Source organism: Microtus ochrogaster, linkage group LG5 (assembly GCF_000317375.1).
Source record: "Microtus ochrogaster isolate Prairie Vole_2 linkage group LG5, MicOch1.0, whole genome shotgun sequence".
Classification (NCBI taxonomy): Eukaryota; Metazoa; Chordata; class Mammalia; order Rodentia; family Cricetidae; genus Microtus; species Microtus ochrogaster.
Window position 1 is genome coordinate 16247240 of NC_022031.1, and position 26749 is coordinate 16273988.

At 40.4% G+C, this 26749-nt stretch overlaps 1 protein-coding gene across 1 annotated transcript in view; it reads right to left on the bottom strand.

Moving 5' to 3' along the window:
* Positions 1-26749, bottom strand: part of Prex2 (phosphatidylinositol-3,4,5-trisphosphate dependent Rac exchange factor 2) — a 276161-nt gene that overhangs the window by 174705 nt on the left and 74707 nt on the right. Inside the window, exons 5-7 of the mRNA XM_005361884.3 lie at positions 26561-26662; positions 10608-10769; positions 3101-3234 (exon numbers count right to left, since the gene is read on the bottom strand). Coding sequence (XP_005361941.1) covers positions 3101-3234; positions 10608-10769; positions 26561-26662 — 398 coding nt within the window. The remainder of the gene's footprint in view (positions 1-3100; positions 3235-10607; positions 10770-26560; positions 26663-26749) is intronic.

Sequence of the window (26749 nt, forward strand, 5' to 3'; positions counted from 1 at the left end):
TTTACCACATTTGCAATACTTTTAAAAGTATCATCTACTTTTATAATAATCTACATTTTTAAACTGAAAAATACCTAAAAAAGTAAGAGCTCCACCCAGGTCTACAGATGAACTTGTAACAGGGAATTTCAGTTACATATTAGGACAATCAAGCAGGGGAAAGTTGTTTTTCTTCTAAGCAGTAAAGAATCTCCAAAAATATTCAAAATTAAAAATCACTCAAGTCAATCAACAGACTTTAATTGGCATAGCTTTTAATCTGACTCAAGAATGGAAGTCTGGCTGGAATTTGATCCTTGTCATCCTGTGCTAGAACAGCTAGCCATTTCTGTCCACTAATGCCTTCCGGTCTCCTCTCCTCTAAGGCCTGACCTTCCCTGAGGGAGCAGGAGGACATGGAAGCTGTCTCCATATTCCTCCCCCTCCCATGCCTCCTTCCGTGGAAAGCACAGCACAGCTGGCTTTTCTTTCCTAACCCCCATCCGCGGTCAGCAGTCTTTCATGACGGCGAAAACTGACTAATGAATTCATCTGACCAGAGAGCCTGTAGCCCCTAACCAGCACCACCCCACACTCCTCATGTCCACTTGGACAGCAATCTCTAAATGTGCTCTGCTACAATTCCTTTATAAATCCCATTAATCGGAAATTGGGGCCAGAGAACCTAAGAAAATCTTAATAATAGAATGTCAGACATTCCTATACATATTTGGTTCATATTATACATTTGCCACATATATTTTCTAAGCAATAAATATTTAATTGTATAAAAGTTCCCCTTTGTTTAATTAATTAATTTAACAATTATAATAAAAAATTCTATCTTTTCATTTGTATGTTTATGTTATGTATATTAATATATACAATTATGTTATATATGCAGGTGATTGTATGTTTTACAAGACAGAAAACAGGACCATGATATCATGAAAGAACATTGGAAACTGGTACCCTTTCAAACCTACCACATGTAAATGGCTTAATATAATTGAAGAGAGTTTTGGTCATAGATAAAACAATTGTGGCTACTCACACATACACTAACATAAAGCACATGCACGGCATGCATACACATTCACAACACATACACATAACACAAACTCACATTCACATAAATACACAGGTAGCACACACACTTAGCCTAGACATACAGACACAACAAGTATAATCACATAATACACATTTACATAACATATTCACAAACACAAACATACACAAAGACACATTCTCTTATACACACATGGAAAGACTACATATGAAATACACACAAAGGAATTAGCCATCATTGGCTCCTATTTTTAAAGCTATGAATTTTCTTTATGTACCACTTTGAATTTTAAACAGATTTTATATCTTGCATGGTGACATTGATTTATAATATGTAAATCTTATAAATAGCTGAAATTGGGACATCTTTAATTTCTCAAGAAAATGACCCTACATGAAAATTCAGACCAATTTTGTCTTGAGTGTTGGAACTGCACCTTTGTATGCGTTCATTCCATCATTACTGTTGTCTATGTGTTTTACGCTACAAGAACTAATGTACAGTAGCAAAAAGCTGCAAACCATGCTAAAGTCCAGTGATAGGAAAAGATGTAACAAACTGTGATTAACTGAATAGGATAGAGTCAACCAATAGGATGCTGTGAAGCAGTTAATAAATGAAGAAACTATTGCTGTATGGAACTGAATATACATTTAAGAAACTAATGACCAGAAAAGATAAATAGAAATATCTAAATATACTTTGACACTATCTTTGAAAGTTACCAAGTGAAACTGCGCACAATCTTATTCATTGGCAGTACATGCTATACCGTAAATCACTTTTACCCTATTCTTTACTAACACTTATAGCACTAAAAGAATCCCGAGAGGAGATGGTTAATTTAACACATCACTTTCCAAAGAAGGCGAGGGGAGAACAGAAATGAATGCACTGAATCTCTGGTTCTCGTGATTACAATATTATGGGACTTGAAGGAAGCTCAGGTTGCTCTGCTCTCAAAGTAGCTCTAGACCTCAAAGGCCTATGCTAAGGTGAAGCCTGTAAATGGACTTGGATGTTCCTGGTTAAAGAAATAGACAGTTCATGTGTAGGCTTCTCTAATTTTGGAGTAAAGAGGACATCTGTCTAGTTGAGTGGTTGTCAATCTTCCTAATGCTGCAACCCTTTGATACAGTTCCTTATATTGTGGTGACTCCCAACCTAAAAATATTTTATTGCTACTTTATAATTATAATTTTTCTACTAGTAGGAATCATGGTGTAAATGCATGTAATCTGACACGCAGGATATCTGGTAAATGACCCCCAAAGGGCCGAGACCCACAGATTGAGAAACGCCAAACCGCTTGCCTCCATTTGGTAGCCACTGTGCAGTCCATGCTGTGCATTCGTTAAGGATATCTGCTTTACACATAGCAGGGTTTTACCCCAGTAAAACTTCTCAGTTGATTTCTACATGACTGTAAGACCACAGAACATAAGCATTTTCTACACTGACATTCATTTTGCCAAAGCTCCGGATATGATGACCACATATATAAACTTTCAGGTTGGGATGACTAAAATGGAGGCTCAAATGTCCTGACTGCTGGTGCTAACGAGCTCCACCTACAGGCCTGGTGCTGATGGCTCAAGAGTAACAGGGAAGGGAATGTGGGCCCAAAGTTCTCAGTATGCCATCCTTATGAATTTTGAAAAAAAAATGATGAGAGGAGACCGGAAAGGGATCGAAGCTAAAGCTGAGATGAGGTGAGCTATGAGTGGTGAACAGGGAAGATGGATAAACCGAATCTCACATTGCTGAGACTCCTGCAGATACGGGAGGAAATGGCTCAGAAGTAGAATTCGGCCAGAGAGAAACACACCAGCATCTCCCATAGATAGGCCTCTCCTTGAGAGAGCTGTGGGGGAGTGAACAAGGTGTGCATACCCAGGTCAGGACACATTGAGCAGGCAGAGAGAGCAGACAAGGGAAGCTGGGGTGAAATGGGTTATAGGCAGGATGAGTTCTGGGATTCCTGCACGGATGAGGAGCCTGTGAAATGGAGGAAAGTATTTCCAGAGTGTGACTTTATTTTTACATGCTTACCTGTGTTTTCTTTTGCAGTACACCAACAGATTATCAAACAGAAAAAACACCCGTTCTTGAATATTTCCAGAAGAAATTTTCATTAAGACTCCCCACATCAGCATCTCTGTGCAGGTGTCGGTAATGTTGGATCCCTGGGTGAGCAAAAGAAAAGATGTATTGTCTGATTACCTGATTTCTATAGTCTTTGTAGTGCTGGAATCAATGAAGCACAGGAGAAAGCCAGACAAGCACACTGTGCCACAACTGAAGCCCTGAGGGGATGTTTGTATGCAATTATTTGCTTCTAAATTTTGTTTTTATTAACGTGCAATGTGCACACAGGACGTCAAATGAGTTATACTGAATGGCATCTCCCTCCCATCAGTCCTCAGTTAGTCTACAGAGAGACTCTGGGTCTACCTAAGACAACTAAAGCTATAACAACAGACACATTAAAACAGAAGCCGGGGAAACCCAGGAGGCCTAAGCCATACACAAAGAACTATAGACAACTAAAAAGCGCTGGGGTATGGGGTGGGAAATAGTCTTCCCTAGTTAAGAGCACACTAATTGGTCATCCAATATCAAACATTCAGCCCTGAACACTCAGGTGTAACAGGGGAAGAAAACACACACCACACGCACATGAATGCAATAACCACAATTAAAAAAAAAAAAAGGAGTAGGCCATGAACTTCAAAGACAACAAGGAGGGGTATATGAGAGGATTTGGAGCCAGGAAAGGGAAGGGGGGAATGACATAATTACACTATAATCACAAACATAAAGATTAAAAATGACTAAATTATTAGCGTGTATCAATTTAAAGATTGACTCTAATTACAGAGAAGAGGGAAAAATAAATAAAAACAGAAAAATGGGCTGGAGGATAGCTTAGTGGGTGAGAGCTTCCTGCCCAGCACTCAAGCCAGGTGGCTTTAACTCCAGTTCCAGGGGATCCAATGCCTCTGGCTAATTCCTAAGCAGTTGCCTTGAGAGGAGAAGTACAGTCAGAGAGAAGCAGCCATCCCCAGGCTTCAACAGAAAATAGCTCGGTACACCACCACGGGACTCCGACAGGAGCTGTGTCTGTTCTCGCTGCCTGCTAACACTTCAGTCTGTTTGCTAGCCAGCACTGGGTGCATTGAGTCAGATTCAAGAGGACAACAAGGAGCACAAGTTTTCAGTAGATCTCTCTGTCTGGTCTCTGCAGCAAGAATATTTCAGCTTTAATTGTATCTGGCTTCTTTTAAACTGAAGGCAAGTCACTGGTTCTTGTGTAAATCAATGTTTCTATCTTGTGGTTTTGCAACTCAATATTCAGAGCATTAACTGCAGTTTCATATTTCCACAGTAATTACTGGTATAGGTCTTGGAGTCAACTAAAACAATAAAGTTAAATGAAAATTCAAATCTATAATAAGAAAATTCTAGACAGGGAATTAATGAAGAGAATGTGTTTTATGTTTACTTGATTATCCATGTTACAAACATATGTAGTCTTAGGAGACCTCTTCTTTAAGCTTCTTTTCATTTTGACAGTTTACATACATATGTAAACCTTCATACAGTTTGACCCACCACCATGTGTTCAATGAGCACAAATTACTGTGAACATGAACATAGGTTTCAATCCTATAGCATGATTTCCAGCTACTTTTAATTTGTAGTACCTTATCTTAGGAACAATGAGTAAAATTATCATATAACAAAAAGATACTTATCAATTTGCTTATATAAGTTACCCTCAAAAGAGTATGGAAAGGGCCTTTCCTAGCAGAAATTTCACAAAAGGTACGGAATACATCCACTTTAAACTACTTTTATTGTTACACACACCAGCATAGTACAAGGGTCGCTTCCATGTTATTCTACCTGGAATGTTAAATAAATATTCCAAGTACATAATCCAATTTACATATTCAGACACTAGTAAATATTTCCACATGACATAAAGCCTAAAAATGTATTCCCTGCCCTGTTGTTTATAAAATAACTAAAAGCATTTTATATAAAATTGACCTAACAACTGATTCAAAGTGTTCTAGGGTAGCAAAGCCATCAGACACTTTTCTTCTTTCAGGAGCTATAGCAGTCTATCTTTCAAACTGCTTTTTAACAGTACTGAGTGTTCCTTCAATAGTGCAGAATGTCACTTAGCCTGGTGAGTGTGTTACCTTTATTTTTACAATTAAGGCCAATATTTAATTCTAAACACTTACCTATTCCCTACCAAATAGGCATTTAGTTCTTGAATAACTGTGAATAGACACTTTATCCAGAATAGTGTAAGGTCAGATTTTGAACATCTCTACATGTCAAGCAATATGCTAGACATTTTCTCCAGGCATAAGTTTCCACGAAGATGCATTTCCTGTGATATGAGACTATTAATTAGCTAATTGACTCCCACTGAAATTAAGCTATGTTATCAGTCCTCCCTTCTTTCTGTATGTCAATCACAAAAGAGTAACGAGAAACTATAAAATCTTGGAACACATGAAAGAGGACGAACTCTTTAAAAACTCCCCAAACTCATGCAGTGCCTTGGCCAAGATCCATCAAAGACAGTCCCACCCAAACTGAGGAAGCTGAGTAGCTTGGTGAGATGGGGGCTTAGAACGTGGATCCTTTCAGGATGCTGGAACTTCATGAGCCCTCTGGATACTCTCACAGAGAGAAAGCTCTTAAAAACAGGGAGTCAGGTACAACATGAAAAACACCACAGGGTGATCATCTAAATTTACTAGAAAATATATATACCACACAAAAGATGCATCTGATTCACCCTTCTGGATTTCACACTGTCACTTCAATAGTTTGATGTAAGGCTAAATTAAATGAATAATATACTCATTTTACCAGGAAAATGTCCCCAAGTTTCCCACATTTAATGAAATTTTATGTGGATTCATTTTTCGTGCCCCTTTTCTGAAAATACTTATCCTCAAATAAGAGGAACTACTCGTAACACAGTTCTACCTCAAGGTAGAAGATACTCTATTTATCAAGTTACCTAGAGGGGCAACAGAACGGTCTCACTGGCAGCTTCTGGAAGATTCAAACTCAAGAAGTAATAAGAGAACATAGCTTCAAGTCAATTGCAAGCTAAATCAAATGTAACTAGCAACCAGATTCTAGCGTCAAGGACTGATTTCAAAGCAGTCATGTAGAGCTGGGAACATGCTGGTGATATTAGGAGTCAAATCTGAGTCGTCATTAATAAACCCGGTCTATATAGCAATTTCCATATCAGCCTGGACCACGGCATGAAATTATTTATCAGAAACAAAAACAACAGCAAAATATAAAATTGTATTTCCCCATGAAAAGAAATCAAGAAATATCACATTTCCTTTTTGTTTCTTTCCTTTTTAAAATACAACAACCTTCATCATTTGCCCCCAACCATTCCAAATTAATGATTCCTTCTCTTATATTTTATTGGGATTTTCCTCACATGTGCGAGACTACTTCCAAATAAACCCGTCAAGGACTTTCAGCTGAATTACTAAACAAAGCCATGCTATTGATATTCTTTTAGCCAAACACTTCAGTGTGAATCTAGAACCTAAACCATGAACCACATAACTGAGCCACCGAAAGCAAGCTGGAACTCTAGGGAATGAGTCCACGACTCTGATTAATCTCCTGGCGAATTTCTTGTTCGAAGTATATTAACTGTTGACATATGCGTTCAGTAAGCCTGATAAATTACGTGGAGATTCTCAGCTTATGGCTGCCTCTCATTGACTCATTATCAAAATACAGTAGGCACTGTCATTCTCCTGGGAACTAGCAAAACATGACATCTTCTTGGTCATAGTTACTGCATAAGTGCTGAGAAAACCCTAAGTTCTTTGATGAACTTACAGCCAAACAGCAGGTAGGAAGCAAAGCACCTTCTAAGCATCAGCTATATTTTTCTTAGTTGCCAATTTGCAAACCTAAACTTCAGCTTATTGTTTTGAGAAAGTGGGCAAATTAAACTGTCCTAACTTATAAGTCGACAAAAAGGGAGTAATAACTTCAGGAAACGTTCACACTCACAGCCACAGTCGAGGCTAACCCCCCAGAGGCTCTTGTCCTGAGACTTAGTATGACAATGTTGAGATGGTAGAGTCTTTAAGGACAAATGAGTAGGGAATGTAATTAGGTCAGGACGCTGACCTCACAAAATATGAAGGAGATCTTAGAGGACCAGGTCAGTTCCAATGAGAATGAATTACTAACCGGGAGCCTGGTCCTTCCCCCTGCACCTCTACTTTACAGGTGACTTCACTCCTTTTCATGCATGCCCAACATGTCCTATCATCTACTCTGAAGCGCTCATGGCCCTGAGCAGATACTTCTGATATATTCTTAGATGAAGCATGATTAATAAAAACTCAGAGACAGATACTGGGGTTCACCCTGAAGACCAGAAAAGCAAAGCAGCCAGCCGCTGGCTCTTACCTCAACCTCAGTTCAAAACGGCAATTCTGTCTTAGGAATCTCAAAATGAGAATGAGATGGAGAGCTATTTCCTCCCACTTTATAATCCTTGCTAGGGCTGGGACTAAAGGCATGCACTACCCAGTTTCTATGACAAACTAGTGTGACTGGTAGATTAAAGGTGTGTGTCACCCCTACCTGGTCTACAAAGATGAACAGAGGGGCTATTTGACTCTCCGATCTTTAGGCAAACTTTATTTATTTTATTTTATTTTTTTTTAGACAAACAGTTTTTATTTCACATACTCGATGATCAAGCCATTTCCGGCAATCTTTGATCCATTTAACCAGCATAACTCATGACTCACTGGAGTAAGAACCAGAAAAGATGTGCCTCAGGAGGCAGAGGCAGGTGAATCTGAGTTGGAACCATCCGGGTCTACAGAGCAAGTACCAGGATAGTCGGGGCTATATAGAAAAACCCTGTCTCAAAAAAACAAAAACTAATAAACAAAAGCAAAACATTTCTTTGATTGATGGGACAGTGTGACCCTGGATAAGCCAATGAGAAGAATTTCCACCCAAAGTTGGAAATAGTACAAACCCATCCCTTGTGATGGATAGGTGCGATTCAGGGCAGGAATGCTATGTCCTTGAGGGGTTCATGAGAGACCTGTAAGAGACTCACAAGGAGCTCATTCTTAGCTTTTACCCCAAGTTTCTAACTCCAAAAACCCTACAAGGGACTCTGCCACCTTTGAGTGTCATTGTTTCACCCACAACAGAGCGCCCTAACTGCACGAGTCTCAACATTTAGCGGCAACTACTACCAACAATCGAGAGTACCTCTTTAAATTATTTCTGTCCTCTCAGGGCAGAGTTAACCCTGGGCTTCTACAGAATACTCTTAGAAGAGTAACACACCCTAGTCCCCTTCTATAAAGAATTAATAGCTCACCTCATCATTATTATGGGCTAGAATACATAGCCAGACCTTATCAGAAGTTAGCAAGCAAGCGACTCAACCTCTCTCTCTCTCTCTAAGTTTCAGGCTCCAAAGTCCTGAACTTTCAATTCTATGGCCATATCTCATTTACTGATACCAAAATCTTCTCAAGCACTCTGTTTGGAACTAGCCAGACTTATCAAATGCTCAGCCTCTGACACAGTTGAGTTCTTGCTGGTTCCCTGCATGCTTAGCAGAACTGATGAAGCTCCACTCACTTTTTCAGCTTCAAGACTCCATTTGTAACATTGTAAAACTCAGGGTTGGCAGCCAGCCTTCTGCAACTATAACAGATACCTGAAATAAATCAGTGTGTTGAAAAGGGAAAGTTTGTTTCTAGTTTCATGTATTCCAAAATTGCAGTCCTTTGCCACCTGGCACCATGGCTTTGGTCTATGGTGATGTTCACATCACGGTGGAAGTGTGTGTAGAGATGGTTGCTTACCTCACGGAGGGAAGGAAGTAAAAGGGAGAAACACGAAGACCACAGCACTTCAACGGTGGTCCCTTTAAAGGCACCCTTCCCAGGCCTCACCTGAAAGTACTACCACCACACACTGGGGAACCAGCCTTCAACATGCATTTGGGACGTTCAGGTCACAAATTATAGCAACTGACCTAATTGATAATCCCTCTGCTGCAAGCTACGTGCAAAAGAACACAACCCAAGGCTGTGCAAAACAACAACAGTGTTTAAACAAATCCTTTTTCTCTGTAGTAGGCTCAATTTTTTTTTAGGCTACACACTAGAAGGAAATGAAATTACAGCAGCAGATTCCACGGTTCTGAAAAGAGTCTCTGAAGTTCTTGTTGTAGAGAAAGGCCTTGCAAATTATACAGACAAATCCTGCAAGTTTAAGAGAGTTGGCTTTTCTTCCAGCATTTGACTGACAACAAAGTTGCTAAAGCAAACTAGGCTCCATTTTTCTCAGCCCAGCAGGACAACCGCCCTGCAGGAACGGAATTATCATCATGAATAAACTGTAAAACACATAAACATTCTCCCTGATTGAAAGAGGCCACATTCATGCTACAGGAGGGCCATCCTGAACAAGCCCGATGGAAGAATACAGACACAGGGGGAGGGAGGAAGCTAAGTCAGACCCCAGTTCGCACTTTCAATGGTTCATAGCAAGGGGTGACCAAATAGGAGGATTGCCCCAAGCCAATGTTGATGATTTCTTTGCATATCTGGCTGAATATAATTTTAGGTCTAAATAAAAACTAACAAATTGAAGATAAAGTTAGTTAATGACAACTCCCCAAGGATAAAAGTACTCTCTGGGTTTATGTAATTTGTACTTGGCTGTACATTTTCATTACTGTTTATATTTTTTCATTATCCTAATTGCTTACTTGATCATAGTAAAAAAGAGTTTGCTAGCTCAAAGTTCATATTCATTTAAGTTACAGTCATTTCAAACCAGAATTTAACTTATTTTTATAGCAGAAGTGTAAGATTTCATTCCTGTGGAGTAACTGAGACTCAACATCACCAGTCACCATAGCTAGAACATCTCATTCTCAACCAGGATCTTCATTTGCTTTTTTATCTTAAAAAGTAAAATAAATAGAAAAGCATTCTTCAATGACTCATAAAACTCAACTTTCCATTTTGACTGGATAAATAAGACCAAATCATAGGGATTTCCTTTGGTTTAGAAATGAAGAAATCAGTGCACAGAGCGATTAGGTAGGCTCAAAATGAAATTCAACATCAAGTCTCCAATTTAGGAGTCTAAAAATGAGATCACAGCACATGCAATCCTTTATTTTCCCAGCCATTCAGGTTCTGTACTTGTTGATTAAAACCAGGACAGGAAAAAGGGAACTGTGCTACCCCCAAACTGTGAAGTGCCAAAGCCTGGAGGCACACAGTATTTATTGGTTCCATTACAAATTTCTCAGGTCAAGATGACCTCCATCTTACACATGTGTGAGAGTAATAAGAAAAGCACTTTCAGGGCGGACTATGGTCCATGGGCTGCTGGAAGATGACCGTGTGTGGTTCCCTCCATTGAAAAGAAGCTCCGCATAGGACTCCACAACTACATGGAGCTGAGAAGTTGAGCAAAGAACACGTACCTCCCAGCCTTCAATGTGTGACTGCCACTCTTCTAAAGCTTCCAGTTTCTCCATCTGTCTCTTGGCCTCGTTTATGTTGGAACAGACAGCTTTCATGGCTTGGAGGGCTTCCATCAATGCTGCGTAGTCACCGTGTTTCCGTGGAGTGCGCTTCAGTAATTCCTGTTTATACACAGAAAACAAACCACCCTTTGATCTCCAGTTCCGTGGTCCACCAGGTTCAGACTGACCAGGAAATGCAAACTACAAAGACGGGGACAGCCACGCTGCTAAGTGACATCATCAACTCCACTAAGATAGAGATCAAAGGCAAAAGGTCAAATCAATGAGTAAGCACTATTTAATGCTCATTTTTGTAGTCATTGTGATCTTTCCTCAAACTTAACTGCAGTTTAGAACCGGTACAAGGTTTCTTCTCTTGCTCAAATCACCAAGTATCTCACCTGAACCATATCAAAGTTTTTATAATCTGACTTTTGTTATAACAGAAGCATATCAGTATACATTAATTTCCTTTTCTTAAGAGTCTTTACCAGATCTTCACATAAATAAGCACCACAGTTTCAAAACTGAATCAAACTGATATTTCTAATATCTTTTGAAAAACTATAACAATATGCCATGAATATGGCAACATTTATATATATTTTCTACTCTAGCAAAAAGCACTACTTGATCAGTTCCACACCATCCCACCATTAGAGGAGAGGTCTATGTCACCTCCACCAGTTGCTCTTGCTCCTTCTGCTTTTGATATTTGAAATGAAAAGAAAAACATAAATAAAAGTTCTATCCCCAAAGCAGGAATGAAGACTTAAATAAGGACGCTTCTTTTCATTTCAAATATCAAAAGCAAAATAATCTGTAATATTTTAAGTATATTCAATGGTCTTCATCACTGTTCTTTCGATGCACAAAGCTAAACATCTTCACCCACTGTCTAGACAGATGTGACCACACTGTTTTTTAATTAGCCATTTGTTTCTTTATGGCAGTTGTCATCATCAAGGCACTAACACAATTACAGAAACCCTGAGGCAGAATTTCAGATTTTTTTTTTTTTTTAGTTCTCAACATGCAATGGGAAGGCAGGCAGTTCTTAGCTGTTTCACTGTTGAATACTTTGAAATAAACTTTGACCCTGTGTTTGATATACATCACACTATTCCCAGGATGAAGCTGTAATTTTAATTCTGGACCCCAAATCCATAAGACAGACATGCAACCTCAGAAGTAAATTCTCAGAAACAAAGATTTTTTAAAATTATACGAAATGTGGACCTCAATCTTCAGGACAGAATGTGGGTCCCTGGAATGGTACCCAACACTAATCTCAGGACTTGAGGCATGAGTTGGATAAATGTGAAATGAACAAAAAACAATGACTCTACTGGTCACTCACTCTCAGATTCTGAAAGTTCTTCACAACATAATGCAGTGCATTTTAATACTTTTCTCTGAATAAATAAAACCACTCAAAAGAATCCAAGATTAATTTTTCAATATAGGCCTATCTGTATATATAAGTCTTTTTCATTTTTTTGTGAATGGAAATTGCCTTCCCAAAGGGCAAGGAGGTCACCTCTGCTTCACGTTTCTCAACTACTCTCTTTCATGTAGATGTATCTATGTATCATAGATATATGGGGATGTATCTATCTATGATGCCTTTAAAAAATAATTAAATTTAAACATGTAAGGTCATCCCTAATCAGCCATGAGTGATTAAACACAACCACTTGTTTATGATGTATTCTTAACATTTCCTTCTTGCCCTTACAATAAAGAAAATATCTGGAACCCCAATAGGAGATTAGGGATAAGAGCAACTATGGGTGCATAAGCACACTGAATCCCTTAGCTGGAGATTTGCAGGGATGCTCAGAGCATCAGAACATGTAGAACCATGCTGGTATTGATACTGCAAGTTATAGGCTGTGCCAAAACTTTTCAGCTGGAGGTCCCTGCCTTTGCTTCACCATAAGGCTTTTCACAGCTTAGCCAAGCCACTCTAGACCAGTTTTGTAATACAAAATCCTTTTTTAACAAAATGCTAAAACCATTTTTATAGGCTGCAGAGGTCCATAAAGTGTCTGCCACATAGGCATGAGGACCCAAATTCTGATCCCCAGAGTCTGCGTCAAAAGCTGGGTGTGGTTGTCTGCACCTACAACCCTACTGGTAAGGGTGAGAACAGAGACTCCAGAACCCCGGACACTCATTAGTCATCCAGTTTAGCCAAGTTGATAAGTTTTAGGCTCAGTAAAAGAGAGACCTTGCTCAAAAAAAAAAAAAGTAGAGAGCAATCAAGGAAAGATACCCTGAAGGCGGATAAGCACACTGACAGGCAGACAGCTAAAGAAGGAGGCTATAGGTAAATAAGCAGATGGTAAATTTCTGAATTCTCTATCCAGAACAAAGGCTGTGTGCAAAACAGCCCCAACACACAAACACACACACACACACACACACACACACACACACACACACACACACGAAGCCCCAGACATTCCCAAGGCTGGTCCTGGACATGTCTCAATTCTCATGAAACTGTGTGCCTAGCAGCTCCCTCTCCTTTGTATACATTGACCACACCCAGATGAAGGGAGAGGCCCCTGATCATAACACCAAAACAATGAAAAACTTCAAGTCCTCCCTGGGGTTTGGGTTTCTGAATCTCCTCAGCACTTATTGGGAGTCTTCTGTGGGTGTATGTGCCTCTTTTTCTTTTTTAGCAAAGTTTTCTTTCTACCACGTCTGAGATGCTCCCTTCCCAGACAGTAACATTTTTTGAAGACTTGCCTGCAAGTCCCTCAGAGGATCACCTAAATATTAAGGTCAGGATAAACTGAGTCAAGCCATGAAAGCATGGCATGGGGCGACCACTGGGTTTGCTGGCATCCCTTCCCCATCATGGAACAGGAACACCACCACTGCTACATTTAAGGAATGACAGAAACTGCAGGCTGGTCATTTTATTTTTCCCACTTCTTTGATAGGGAAGGTTCACTTTCAAATTTAGTTCTTCTGCCTTTGTTTCAGAGAGCAAAAAAATTCTTTCAGACAGCTCTGACTAAAAGTGCCATGGTTTGCACCTACTCCTTGGGTTGAGGCTGCAGATCTCTTACAAGTTAGTCAGGCAGCTGGCTCCAAAGAGACTTTCTGAACTTTACTCCTCATGAGATTGGATTTTCCTAACAACCACAGTTTTCTCTGACTGGGCAGGATCTTGTTAGAGTCTTATCTAGTCTTCTCTGACTGGGTAGAAGCTTGTAAGGGTCTTATCTAGTTTTCTCTGACTATATAGGATCTTGTTGGCATCTCACCTAGTCTTCTCTAATTGGCTAGGATCTTGTTGGCATCTTATCTAGTCTATGCTAATTTGGTAGGATCTTATTAGGGTCTTATCTAGCCTCCTCTAACTGGGTGAGATCTTGTTAGGGTCTTAACTTGTCTTCTCTGACTGGGTGGGATCTTGTTAGGGTCTTATCTAGTCTTCTCTGACTACATAGGATCTTGTTGGCATCTTATCGTGTCTACTCTAGTTGGGCAGGATCTTGTTAGGGCATTATTTTGTCTGACTTCCAACATTCTTTAGTTAGGGTCTTAGCTCCTCTCCCCTAAGTCAAAAGAAAAGGAACCATTAACAGAGCAGTTAGAAACCTATTGGGATGTTAGGTAATATAGAAGCTATCTGCCACCCTACCAGAGTTTTGACCAGAAGTCAGCTAGTTCCTCTTTCTGTTCTATATCTGAAATAATTGGAGAGGGGGAGCAAATGTAAATTAAAATCTGAGAACTGGATTTGAGGGGCTTAATATGGAGATTACCTTCATGGAGCATAAAGCATTCTACAAAGATCCTGTCTGGGGGCAACTTAACTGGGTTTCATACTGATCCACCAGTAGCCAAGAAGTGTGATGCTGTCTCTGTGATACTTTCTGACACCTCTCACATTAAGGAGGATACCACATCAGTGAACTATGGCTCAAACTCTAACCCAGGGAGAAATGATGTGAAAGAGGGAAAGTTATTAGAAGAAAACCCTTCACCCAAAACAAAACCCAAGTAGTAAGTGAAAAGCCTCCAAGGATCTTTCCTGATCTCTGGGAAGACCCAGACCCACAGAAATTTGCATATGCTCACCACCATTATCCCAAAGGGAAACAACGTAATTATCTTTGTACTCTCTCAACACCCAAAGGGCTGTTTCCTCTCAGGTGGAGTTATGTTCATCCAGGCCTCCTTTACTTTGGCAAAACTGAATGACTGTGATGTTCTGTGGAGGATCCACACAAGGGTGATCAATACTTTGAACTAACCCATCTGAAGAATGGCGCGAAGAAGTGATGATATCATTTAGTACAAGCACTACTCTTCTGGAGAAGAGTGTTAGGGCAGCTCTTGGAGCAGGAAGGATAAAAGTGGACATAGGCTTTCCAATGGGGTATGAGGCTAGACCCTCTCAGAAGTCCTTCTAAAATCCCAATGACCACATGAAGAATGGAAAGGACATTTGTTCTGCTGTGTTATAGAGGGTTTTAAGAAGGCTAAAGTCAAAACTCCTTCTTAGTGCCCATTATACACTACAGGAAGACAAGGAGGACTGCACTGGGAAAATATACCAATGTACCCTGAATCACTGGAGAATGCATTCCTAAAAGCCATGCTCTTAACTCATACAGCTCAGACACTCATAAAAAGCTCCAGACACTAGTAGCTGTCCCAGACAAAACAATAGCAAGCTTTTTAAATTTGTCCAGGTCACAAACTCAGTCTTTTTATAACAGAACCATGAAAAGAAAGAAAAAAGGGACCAGCACCATGGGCAGTTAGTGGTCACAAGAGCCAACCAGATAAATGCTCTCCTTCCCCTCCCCCATACAGTCTAAGCCTAAGGCTTGCTTCCTCTGTGTGCAAGAAGGTCACTTCCTGTTGGAAATGCCCTCAGAGGCTCCTTGAACCCTGATTCATCAGTAAAGGAAATCACTGGCAGCACCAATGCCTTCCAGCCCAGCTGGGCTTCATTCCTTTCCATAATGATAGGTCTGGTGGTGAAGGGGCTTCCTATACTGGCTCCTCTCATGTTCAGACAATCTTGAAGAGCCCTGTGAATTTGGGACTGCAAGAAGCATAAGATTAGATTCATGACTGACTGAGGAGTGTGATTATTAGCATTGACCCTGCACCCTGTTTCCTGATCCTGAAGGTTTATAATTCAGGGTCTATTAGGCCAGCCCCTAAACTGCTATTTCACTCAACTGTTTGTTTGTTTGTTTGTTTGTTTGTTTGTTTGTTTGTTCAGGGGGAGACCTCCACTTCTGTTGTTCTTTTCATTAGTTCTCCATACCCTGTCTCCTCTGCTGAGAAGAAACCTTTGGTCTAGACTCAAGGTCAGACTGCTTCTCCCTTCAGGGCAGAACACTATAGCTTATCTCCCTGGAGAGCAAAGTCAAGGCTGCAGTGTGGATGGCTGGAAGTGCTGTGAGGCTATAGAGGATGCTAAAATGGCCTCTTCTGTAGTCATATATCATCATAAAGATCCTGTCTATTTTCTTGATCAGAAACAATATCCGAAGGGGAGTTCTCTTCATAATTCAAGGGCTAATAAAATAAGGATGAGTGGTTGAAGGTTCTAGTACACAGAACATCCCATCCTTGGACTTAGCACAGGACCTAACAAACGGAAGTCAGTCCAGGATCTTTGTATGATCAATGACAGAGTGCTCCCGTCCATCCAGTAGCTCCTAATTCTCACACTCTTCTCACCTAGATTTCCCTAATAAGACTCATTAGTCAGTGCTAGATCTGTTTGCTTGTTTGTTTATTTGTTTTTTCAAATGGGGTTTCTCTGTGTAGCCGCGATTCCTAGAGCTCATTCTATAAGTCAGCCTATAGCCTCAAACTCAGAGATCTGCTTGCCTCTGCCTCCCAAATGCTAATACTAAACTGTATGCTACTGCTACCACCACCACCTGGCAAGTGCTGGATCATAAAGACCCTTTTATATACATCTCACTTCAGCCCATAATCAGTTTCTGTTTGCTTTTGAAGACCCCACATGCAGAACAAGATAAGTTATTTGGACTGTCCTATTCCAGGGGATTTGAGACAGTCTGCCTATTTGACTTAATTCTTTCCTGAGACTAGATGAGATGAACTTATCATAATAACCATGTAGATGGCCTATATGAGCCAACCAAAAGCCTCGTATCCCAGAGAAAACATCCAGAAAATCCCAGCTATATAAAGCAGAAGTTGCCTTCTTGGGCCTTGCCTTTCCAAAAGTGCCCAGAGCTTTAGGACCAGAATGAGTCTGACCCATCTTTGCCTTCCTTCTCTCCCATGCATGCTCACCCAAGCCCTCACACAGATGAAAGCCTTTCAGCAAGTTATAGAATATTGTAGAATGTAGCTCCTTGGATAGTCAGTGCTGGCGACACTTCTAAATCAGGCCCGTAAGGGAGTCACAAGAATTCACCAGAGTTAAATTGCTTAGTCCCAGCAAGCCTTCCAGAAAACTTGAAAAGTCACTAACCAAAGCTCCTGCCTTAGGCTTGCCTAGTGAGCCTAAGTTTCACCTGTAAGTAGCTGAGAGACAGGGAAGAGCTCTAGGGGGGAGTTACTCAACACATGTTCCATTTCCTCAAGTCATACAGATAGCTAAGGAATTAGATGAGGTAGCAAGGCCTGGGAGCAGTTGTTACTGCCAGACTCCAAATTCCTGGAGCTCAAAAGGTTCTCTAGGGCTCCCCCTCACAGTTCACAAGTGTCATTACACTGGGTCATTCTGAAAAATATGCTCAGTGGCTCTCAACCTTCCTAATGCTGAGACCCTTTAATACAGTTCCTCATGTTGTGGTGACCCCCAATCATAAAACTATTTTAATTGCTACTTCATAACTGTAATTATGCTATTGTTATGAATATCTGGATTTTTGATGGTCTTAGGCAACCCCTGTGGAAGGGATTGGACCCTCAGTAGGGGTTGTGACCCACAGGTTAGAACCACTGCAAATCTACTTCACAGAACGTTCCCTAAATATTAGACCCTCATAGTAGAGGGACCTGAAATTACTCTCCAGATCTGTCCAAGCCTGAACCTAGCCATCAACCTTTCAGAAAATGAAGGGGAGCCTCTCCACTCCTGTCAGGAGGTCCTCACAGAAAACTGCGTAGCCCATACTGCTCTCTCAGATCAACCCCTGACTGGTCCTCTAGACAGAGGGAATTTCTTTTGTGAAAGAAAGATCTGACATGTAGGAAGTGTAATAATCACTGAACTGGAAGTGCTTGAATCAGGACCAATATTACCAAACTCTACTACTTAACTAGGCAAGCTAAAAGCACTTATTTTAGCTGTAGAACTGTCCAAAGGGAAAAGAGTCAACATTTACCTACACAGATGTCAAATACGACTTCCTCATTCTCTGTGGATAGAACCACATAGAAGGAATGTGGCCTCCTCCTAATGACAGCTGAGATCCTTATCAAGTAATCCCAAGAAATTCTTAGGCTCCTGATGGGGTAGAGTCTTCTGTTTTGGTGTTAATTTCATTGGTTAAATAAAGAAACTGCCTTGGCCCTTTAATAGGACAGAAAATTAGGTAGGCGGAGTAGACAGAACAGAATGCTAGGAGAAAGAAGCCAAGTCAGGCAGTCGCCATGATTCTCCCACTCCAGACAGACACAGGTTAAGATCTTTCCTAGTAAGCCAGCTTGTGGTGCTACACAGAATATTAGAAATGGGTTAGATCAATATATAAGAGCTAGCCAATAAGAGGTTAAAACTAATGAGCCAAGCAGTGTTTAAAAGAATATAGTTTCCGTGTAATTATTTTGGGGCATAAGCTAGCCAGGAGGCCGGGAGCTGGGGCAGCAGGGAAGCGGACTGCAGCTCCATACAACAGGCTCCTGAATGCAATCCTTTTGGTCACTTAAGTGGCTGATATCCACCCACTGTCCTGGATATCAGAAAGGGGATGACCCACAGGCAAGAGAAGTAGGACAACTGACTCTGAGGCCAAGAGGGCTGCACTGGAATATGAGGAATGTTGTACTCTGGGAGGAATCTCTGCTGCCTTGTGAAAGAGCCAAAAAACTCCTCTGAGAAACCAGCTTTAGCCTTTTCTTTTTCTTTTTCTTTTTCTTTTTTTTTTTTTTTGGTTTTTCGAGACAGGGTTTCCACATCTGTAGCTCTGGAGCCTGTCCTGGAACTCCCTTGGTAGACCAGGCTGGCCTCGAACTCACAGAGATCCGTCTGCCTCTGCCTCCCGAGTGCTGGGATTACAGGCGTGCGCCACCAATGCCAAATCAGACATCAGCAATGATGGCAGCTAACATCTAAGCACCAATTATTACTGCCCTACAATAAACGTTCTAAAGTCCCTCATCTGACATATCATTTGGGACAGTGAAGTATGCTCATACTGGCAAAAAGAATGCTCAAGAGACAAGGCCTAAAAGAAACAATCCATCAGACGGTACAAAGATGAGAGCTATGGCAGAGACATAACTACTGTGCAGTTATGCTCTTGTACACAGTAAAGACTTGTCACTCGTATTGGTTTAATAAAACACTGATTGGCCAGTAGCCAGGCAAAAAGTAATGGTGGAGAACCAGACTAGGAGAAATCTGGGAAGAGGAAAAGCAGAAATGTAGTCACCAGCCAGATGCAGAGGAAACAAGAGAAGAATGCTTTGCTGAGAAAAGGTGCCAAGCTATGCGGCTAAACATAGACAAGAATTATGAGTTAATTTAAGTTGTAAGAGCTAGCTAATAATAATCCTCAGCTAATAGGCCAAACAGTTTATAATTAATATAGGCCTTTGTGTTTTTCTTTGGAACTGAATGGCTGCAAGGCTGGGTGGGATAGAAACTTCTGTCTAGAAATGGCACTCAAACTTCTGGCCAGAATTCCCACATAAAGATTGAGAAAGTTTTTTAAAAAGGATTTTAGACAGACAAGAACAGAGTCAAACACAGTTTCTTGGTAACTGTCTTTTCTCTGGTAGGCTCTGTTTCCTCGTGATGAGCAGAGGTGAGGCTCCTTTACGAGAGGCTTCCCGACTCAGCATTAGTGGCAAAATCCTCACAATTCTTTTAAAAGGCCCCACCACCAAACACTTCAGTGATGTTTATGAGCAGTCTGAGGCATGCTTCTTCATGATGGCATGGACCTTGAAACTCCACAGAGTTGTGTCAATAGATATGTCTCCTGCAAGTGCCTCTGTCATGACGTTAGACTCTCAGAAAGCAAAGGAATGGGGTGGAGTCAGACACCAAAGCTGCAGCTTTAATTCTAGCTTTTTACTTAGCAGATTTAAGACTCATGTGCTCAGAAAAAGTTAGAGATATTACAGTAAAGACAGATTCAAATGGAAAAGCAAATGTCTCTAAATTGTTTACAGTGTATTCAAAAATATGGGTAGGCTTGGGAGAGAAAAGAAAAAGGATAAAGTCCTTAAAAAAAGATATAGAGTAGCCAGGCCTGTTGGTGTATGCCTTAAATCCCAGTGCTTGGGAGGCAGAAGAAGGCAGATCTCTGTGAGTTCAAGGTAAGTCTGGCTTACAAAGTGAGCTCCAGGATAGTCAAAGATATACAAAGAAACCCTGTCTCAAAAAAACAAATATTAAAAAAAAATAAAAATAAAAAATAGAGTAAAAAATGCCATGTAAAGATGGAAAATACACAGAATGTCTGGGTATTGTATATTATTGTGTTGTCTTTAAATTGTTTGGTTGCTGAGGAAGGAGCAACAGCTCTTAAAAGACATTTGATTATAAATGCTGTTGGATCAATTCAACCTATAGATTTTGAAAATGCCTTAACTTCAAAATTGAAATCAAAAGATAGGTTACCTTGCAGAAGAAGTTTTGCTTTTGTTTCCATAGGAAATGAGAGGCTGTGGATTCATTCTTGGTTAAGAAAAATAAGGTTTGATTGAGAAAGACCCCCTGAAAAATTTTCACTAGGAGCAGATGGCCCAGATGAGCCAATGTTTCAGAGCACCTCTGCTGCAGTCTCCTCTGCGTTCTGGATCAAGAACAGGATCAAGGCTTCTGACTAGGATGATCCAGCCTCACAGAATACATCAGTCAAGACTTGGCCATAATCCTAAATTTACTTTGGGTTCCTATAAAATTACCAGTGTCCCCAATCAGCAGGAAGTAGCCTAGAAAACTATGCCCACATTTCCGTCCTCAAAAACAAAATGGATTATGGATGTTTGTCTTTGTTTAGTGTGTTAGTTATAATTTGTTATGGACAATGGTCAGGAAAAAGCTAAACAAAGGAGATTAGATTCAGAGTTCTTGTTTTGAAATGAAAAAAGAAGAAATATTGTGGGAGAATGCTTTTGTATAGTGTAAGAATTTGTCATTCATATTGGTTTAATAAAACACTGGTTTGACAGTAGTCAGACAGGAAGTATTGGCAGGGCAACCAGACTAAGAGAATTCTGGGAAGAGGAAAGGCAGAGACACAATAACCACCCAGACACTGGGCAAGTAAGATGAGAATGCCTTACTGAGAAACTGTATGAAGCTACATGGCTAGACATAGACAAGAATTATGGATTAATTTAAGTTGTAAAAGCTAGTTAATAATAATCCTCAGCTAATAGGCCCAACAGTTTATCAGAAAACCAGAGGTAGCTAGGGTGTTGCTCTCCAAAATAATTACTAGATTTTGAATACTTAAAAGTCTCTAGAGTGGCAATGGGCCAGGCCTGCTCATTTCTCAGGGTCTGACTAAAGCCTTGGAAATTCAGTATCATCTGCATCATCTACATTTTCTTGACATCCCAAGACTACTGGAAAGTTAAAGTAGGCTAGTATTCTCCTAAAAGACACCAAAGGAAGTTATTTGGAGAAATCCATGGGGCATATATATATTTACCCCTGGTCCAGCTCAGATTTAGGAATATGCCTAATTTCCAAGGTCTCATACACAGTAAAACTTTTCTCACCAATGACCTTGACCAAACCCTGAAACAATCAATGGTGACTTGCAACACCAGCTGGCAAAATTCCAGGAGAACTGAATATCAGTTCTACAGACATGCTTTTTCAAAGAAGGACACAAAGCAACTCCCTCTTTCTATCCAGGAAGCTTAGTATTAATCAAGACATCAGACTCAAATTGAAAGCCTTGTCCACCTCCTATGGGAGAGCCCATATCCTGTTTTGCTAGCCAACGCCCCCCCACCCCTGCACAGGAGGTGGAGTTTCAGAATTAGACACATGGCTTCAGCTACCAGGTTCAAGACTGCTTCGGGCTTCCCTGAAAAAACAAGAGACCCCAGGAAAATGTCATTTCAAACTGATCTTCAAATGTCAACCCTGTTCAAACTCAATGACTCTGCATGATTGGGCTATCCTCTCTAGGCACTGGTTTCTCACTTGCCGGCCACAGTTACTGCTCTCTAGCTATCATGACTGCTCCTACACAGGCCATGGTGTCACTTCTCTTGATCATGGCCCTTTTGGAGATTTTGTTACCTCCTTATCAATAACCCTGTACCCTCCACAGACTCTGGAGATCTTCCAGCCATATTCTAGAAGATGGGTTGACAAAAACACTTTCACTGTATGACAGACATAACAGGAATGTGAAACCACACTGCCCATGGCATGTGAAGCATCCATTCAGGTTTCCTGTTTCACTTCCCCATTGTGGGAAAGGACCTTCACTCTACTCTAGAAATAAAACCAACCTAGACCTTGACAAAGAGGAACACATTTCACAGATTCTCATCTGCATTGACCAAGACCCCCATTGGGACCAACTCATTCTATCCCTTCCAGGATAATAAATGTTTTTAAGACAACAGCTACAAACCCTTTCTGATCACCATCAACATGCTAGATGCCACCTGATTGCAATCGTCTTCTCCAACTAGGAGTAACCAAATGTTTGGTTCAAAGATCCAAATATGTGAAAATCACTGCAATATAGAACAGAACAAAACAAGAAAGACAACAAAACCTTACCCTGTACCTGCAACTTCGGAATTTCCTCATGGACATTCCCAGGTACAAGGTGTGACCCAGTAGGCTCACATACTCTCCAATATCACCCTTACTATTCATGCCAGATAAAACTGGAATCCATGTGGGCACACCAGACTTGGGCTTACCTGGGGACTGTCCCCACCACTCCGAACCTCCTATACGCTACCTATTGGTTTTGGATTCCCATTTTTATCCTTATCTGAATTCACAGCCCTAAAGCAGAGACAAGTTTCCCAGTTGTTATCCCTAATCTTGCCTGAGAAATCTATGATTGAGGAGAATTCCTCGGTTACCTTAACCTCACACAAACACCTGGGAGACAAACTTCCTCGAGAATATCCATCCTCTACCTAACCAGGAGTTATCTCCTTGGGGAAATAAGCACAAACTTAGGGTTCACCAAAGTGCTAGAATGGGCCACCTCAGAGGAATGGCAATCCCTTGAAAAGGATTCCCTAGCCAAACAAGCCATAAAGTCAATCTCTTATTCCAAGCAGAAGGAAGAGAATAGAATATATTAACAAAAGAAAATTCAGGTCTAAAGAAGAGATGCTATCTATTAGACACAGTCTCCAAAAAAATATTTCCATCACGTGAGGAAAGAGGGCTTGTGTTTAGATCTAACAAAAGTTTATTAACTTTATTAAATGAAATGGGATCCAAATTGCCTATGTGTCAATGGCCTATCCTCCCAAATGTTGAACCTAACTCTGAGAACATCTTTTCTAATTATGGTATGCCCTTTCTTTCAAAGAAAACTCCATACCACTGTAATATCTCATCTTATATACTGACTGAAGCTATAAAATAAATACCTTATCATAAAACTTATAGTCTTGGGAAAATCATTAATGGCACCCAAGTAGTGCTGATAGGATAGTGCTGGGCAATCTTACCAAATCTGATCCAGGGGGATTATATTGATCCCTGATTAGAGAGTGAGCTCTGGCTGTGTTCAAAAAAGGAAGAGACTCTGACTTCATTCACACTTGGCCCTTGGTGTCTAACCTCAGAAGAAATAAATTCTGGTACACTAACAAGCACATCTGTTGTTGGAAGGGAATGATCAAGGGAATGGTTACTTTCACTGACTTTTCATGTAAGGCCTCTGACCTTCAACTCCGCAGTATGAGAATCTGGTGCACCAATTCACTAATTATACTAGACCTTGATCCCTTGTCCAAAAAATTGCATCAGTAACAATGTGGAGGGAAGCCTTTTCACTGACCTTGTCCCTTGATGTTCTGCATAGGTTTGAAATAGGAGAAACCCATGGGCTTGCTGATAATTTGAAACTCACTGATTAAAAGAACCTCAATCTCTTGAGTCAAACCAACAGCATTCTTGACAATGTACAGCTAGCAGTAGATCAAGGAGGTAGAGACATCATAGTCTGACCAGTGCTTATGATCAGGCATGCAGCAGATTCTGTAGGTGGTGTTCCTACACGTTATCCTCCTTCAACAAGGGTGTCCATGGACCAACACTCTCTTTAATCATACTCTTGCTAGGCCTTAAAACTGTGCTAGTGGCTATAGGTTACAGGTACCAATGAGAGGGGGAAGCAAGCAGACAGATAGGCGAAAGGTACATTGGTATACAACACAATGGCCAACTTCCAGCTTCTTCATCCAGAACAAAACCTTGATGAACTTACCCTCCAACCCCAACTGGGGTGTTCTTTCTAGCTGACCTGCCCTGACATGACCAGAGCCAGTTCAAAACCTGACTCTATAGGCCTATCAGATCCCTCTTTTTTCTTAAGTTGACCAGGCAAAAATAATGGGAGGGGGATTTTCCCTACATCACTAATGATACCTTAAAGATCCAAGCCCTCCCAGCAGGTTCATATTTTTAGTTTCTAAATACCCTTTGCCTCACTCTGTCTCTCTTTGACTCTGACTCTGTCTCTCTCTCTGTCTCTGTCTCTGTCTCTGTGTGTGTTCATGTGTGTGTATGTGTGTGCATGTGTGTATGTATGTGCATGTGTGTATGTGTGTGCGTGTGTGTATGTGTATGTGTGTGCATGTGTGTATGTGTGTGTATGTGTATGTGTGTGCATGTGTGTGCATGTGTGTGTATGTGTGTGCATGTGTGTACTTCTACACTTTTAATTAAGTTTGTTTCCTGCCTCTTTTTTTAGGGTGGTTGTGGTTTTGTTTTTTTGCGAGACAGGGTTTCTATGTAGTCCTGGTTGTCCTAGAACTCAGAGATCTGTCTGCCTTTTCCTCCTGAGTTCTGGGACCTAAGGTTTGTGCTGGAACCACTTGGGTTTTTTTTCTGTCTTTTTATTTCTTACTTGATGGAGAAACCAAACCTGATCAAGACCCTAGACAGCAGTTACTGGATTTCAGCAATGGCTTTCCACATGCATGCATACATACATGATAAGCACACTTACACATGTGCACAAACCTACACCAACTAGTCATATAACAACCCATATACTATTATACACACAAATTTATAAGACAGTCAACTTATGCAACTCATAAAACTATAACAATATTTATTTCTAGTTATTATTCATAACATTTATGTTCCAAAAGGTACTCCAACACATCTGTTTACATGTCCATAGTATTTCATAATATTTTTTAAAAAACAGAAACAATCCATAATTAATTTAGTAAAATAAATAAGAATAAAATAGATCTGAATGATAATGAATAACACCAAACACTATTCTAAGATAGATGTAAAATCGCAAAATCAATTATCCTTTCAGAGTCCTATGTACATGTAAATAAATATATATCCATGTGTTTGTATATAAATTCATATACTATGACTTCATGATAATCCTCGTAACCATCTCTGTTCTCCCAATGCAAACTCAAGGCTTTAAGAGGTTCGATTGCACACCTCAGACAGAGAGTTAGTAGAGAATCGCTGTGATTTGAACTCAGGCTTCATGCATCCACCCCTCCCTCCAATTTCCTACCCTAAGGTTGAAATCTCAAAAGCTATAGTTTCAGACTTGCTATTCCTGTACAACATTGTCTCATCACACTAAAAACTCTGGTTACTTTCAAACCCGCAGCAGCTGCTAGGGTGGTGTTTACTTCTGTGACAGGAGTGCTTCCCACCCTGTGTTCTACCGCGCTTGTTCCATGTGGTCCACACAACCCCTTTACAGTAATTGCTTAAAAGGCAAGTGTATTAGTTAAGTTTCTATTGTTATAATATACACCATGACCCATGAAAGGGTTTGTTTCAGCTTACAGCCCATCTATACGGGAAATCAGGACAGACACCGGGAAGCAGGAATTGAAGCAGAGGCAAGGAGGACCACCACTTACTGGTGTGTTCCCATGGTTTGCTTTTGCTTAGCTTCCATCTGCCCACAGTGGACTGCACCTTCGCACGTCAATTGTTAATCAAGAAAATGCCCCCAAGACTTTTCCACAAAACAAACTGATGGAGGTATTTTCTCAATAGATGTCCCCTTCTCCCAGATGGCCCGAGCTAGTGTCAAGTTGACAAAAAAAAAAAAAAAAAAAAAAAAAAAAAAAAAAAACCTAACTGACACACTAAGCTTTGACATTGTGTAATTTAACCTTAATGTCATTTGCATCAAGTCACTAAAATATAGAGAAACCAAAAATAGAACAACAATGGAATTATACAAAGTTCTCTGTGGCTAAAATGCTATGTAAACCAGCCATAATGGATGTAATGGGGTCTTTTCTAAAGCTAATGCATTTACTCCAAATGAAACTCAAACAAGTACGTGTGTTTCAAAGAGCACTAAAAGCTTCCTTTAATGGCCTTTCTACTAAAACTTTGTTTCCTTTTCCATACAGAAATTTATGACAAAAGAGCCATTTTTTTCAGTAATTATGGTCTCTTCTTTCAAGAATATCAGCATCTTTAAAAGTTATTTTTGAAGTCAACAAAATATTAAGACACTAACACACACTGCAACATTCAATACCTTCAAGAGGAGAGGGTACTTGCATATTCTTTGTATTGGTGTCACTAAGTACCCTTCCAGGGGAACGTCTGTGTTCTTCCGCCCTCCCAGCAGCATGCAGTTCTGCAAGGAAAGCAAACATACATAAGTACATCCTGCAAATCTGAGGCTGCAAAACTATTCCACCAAATGCACGCTGAAAGGTTGTGA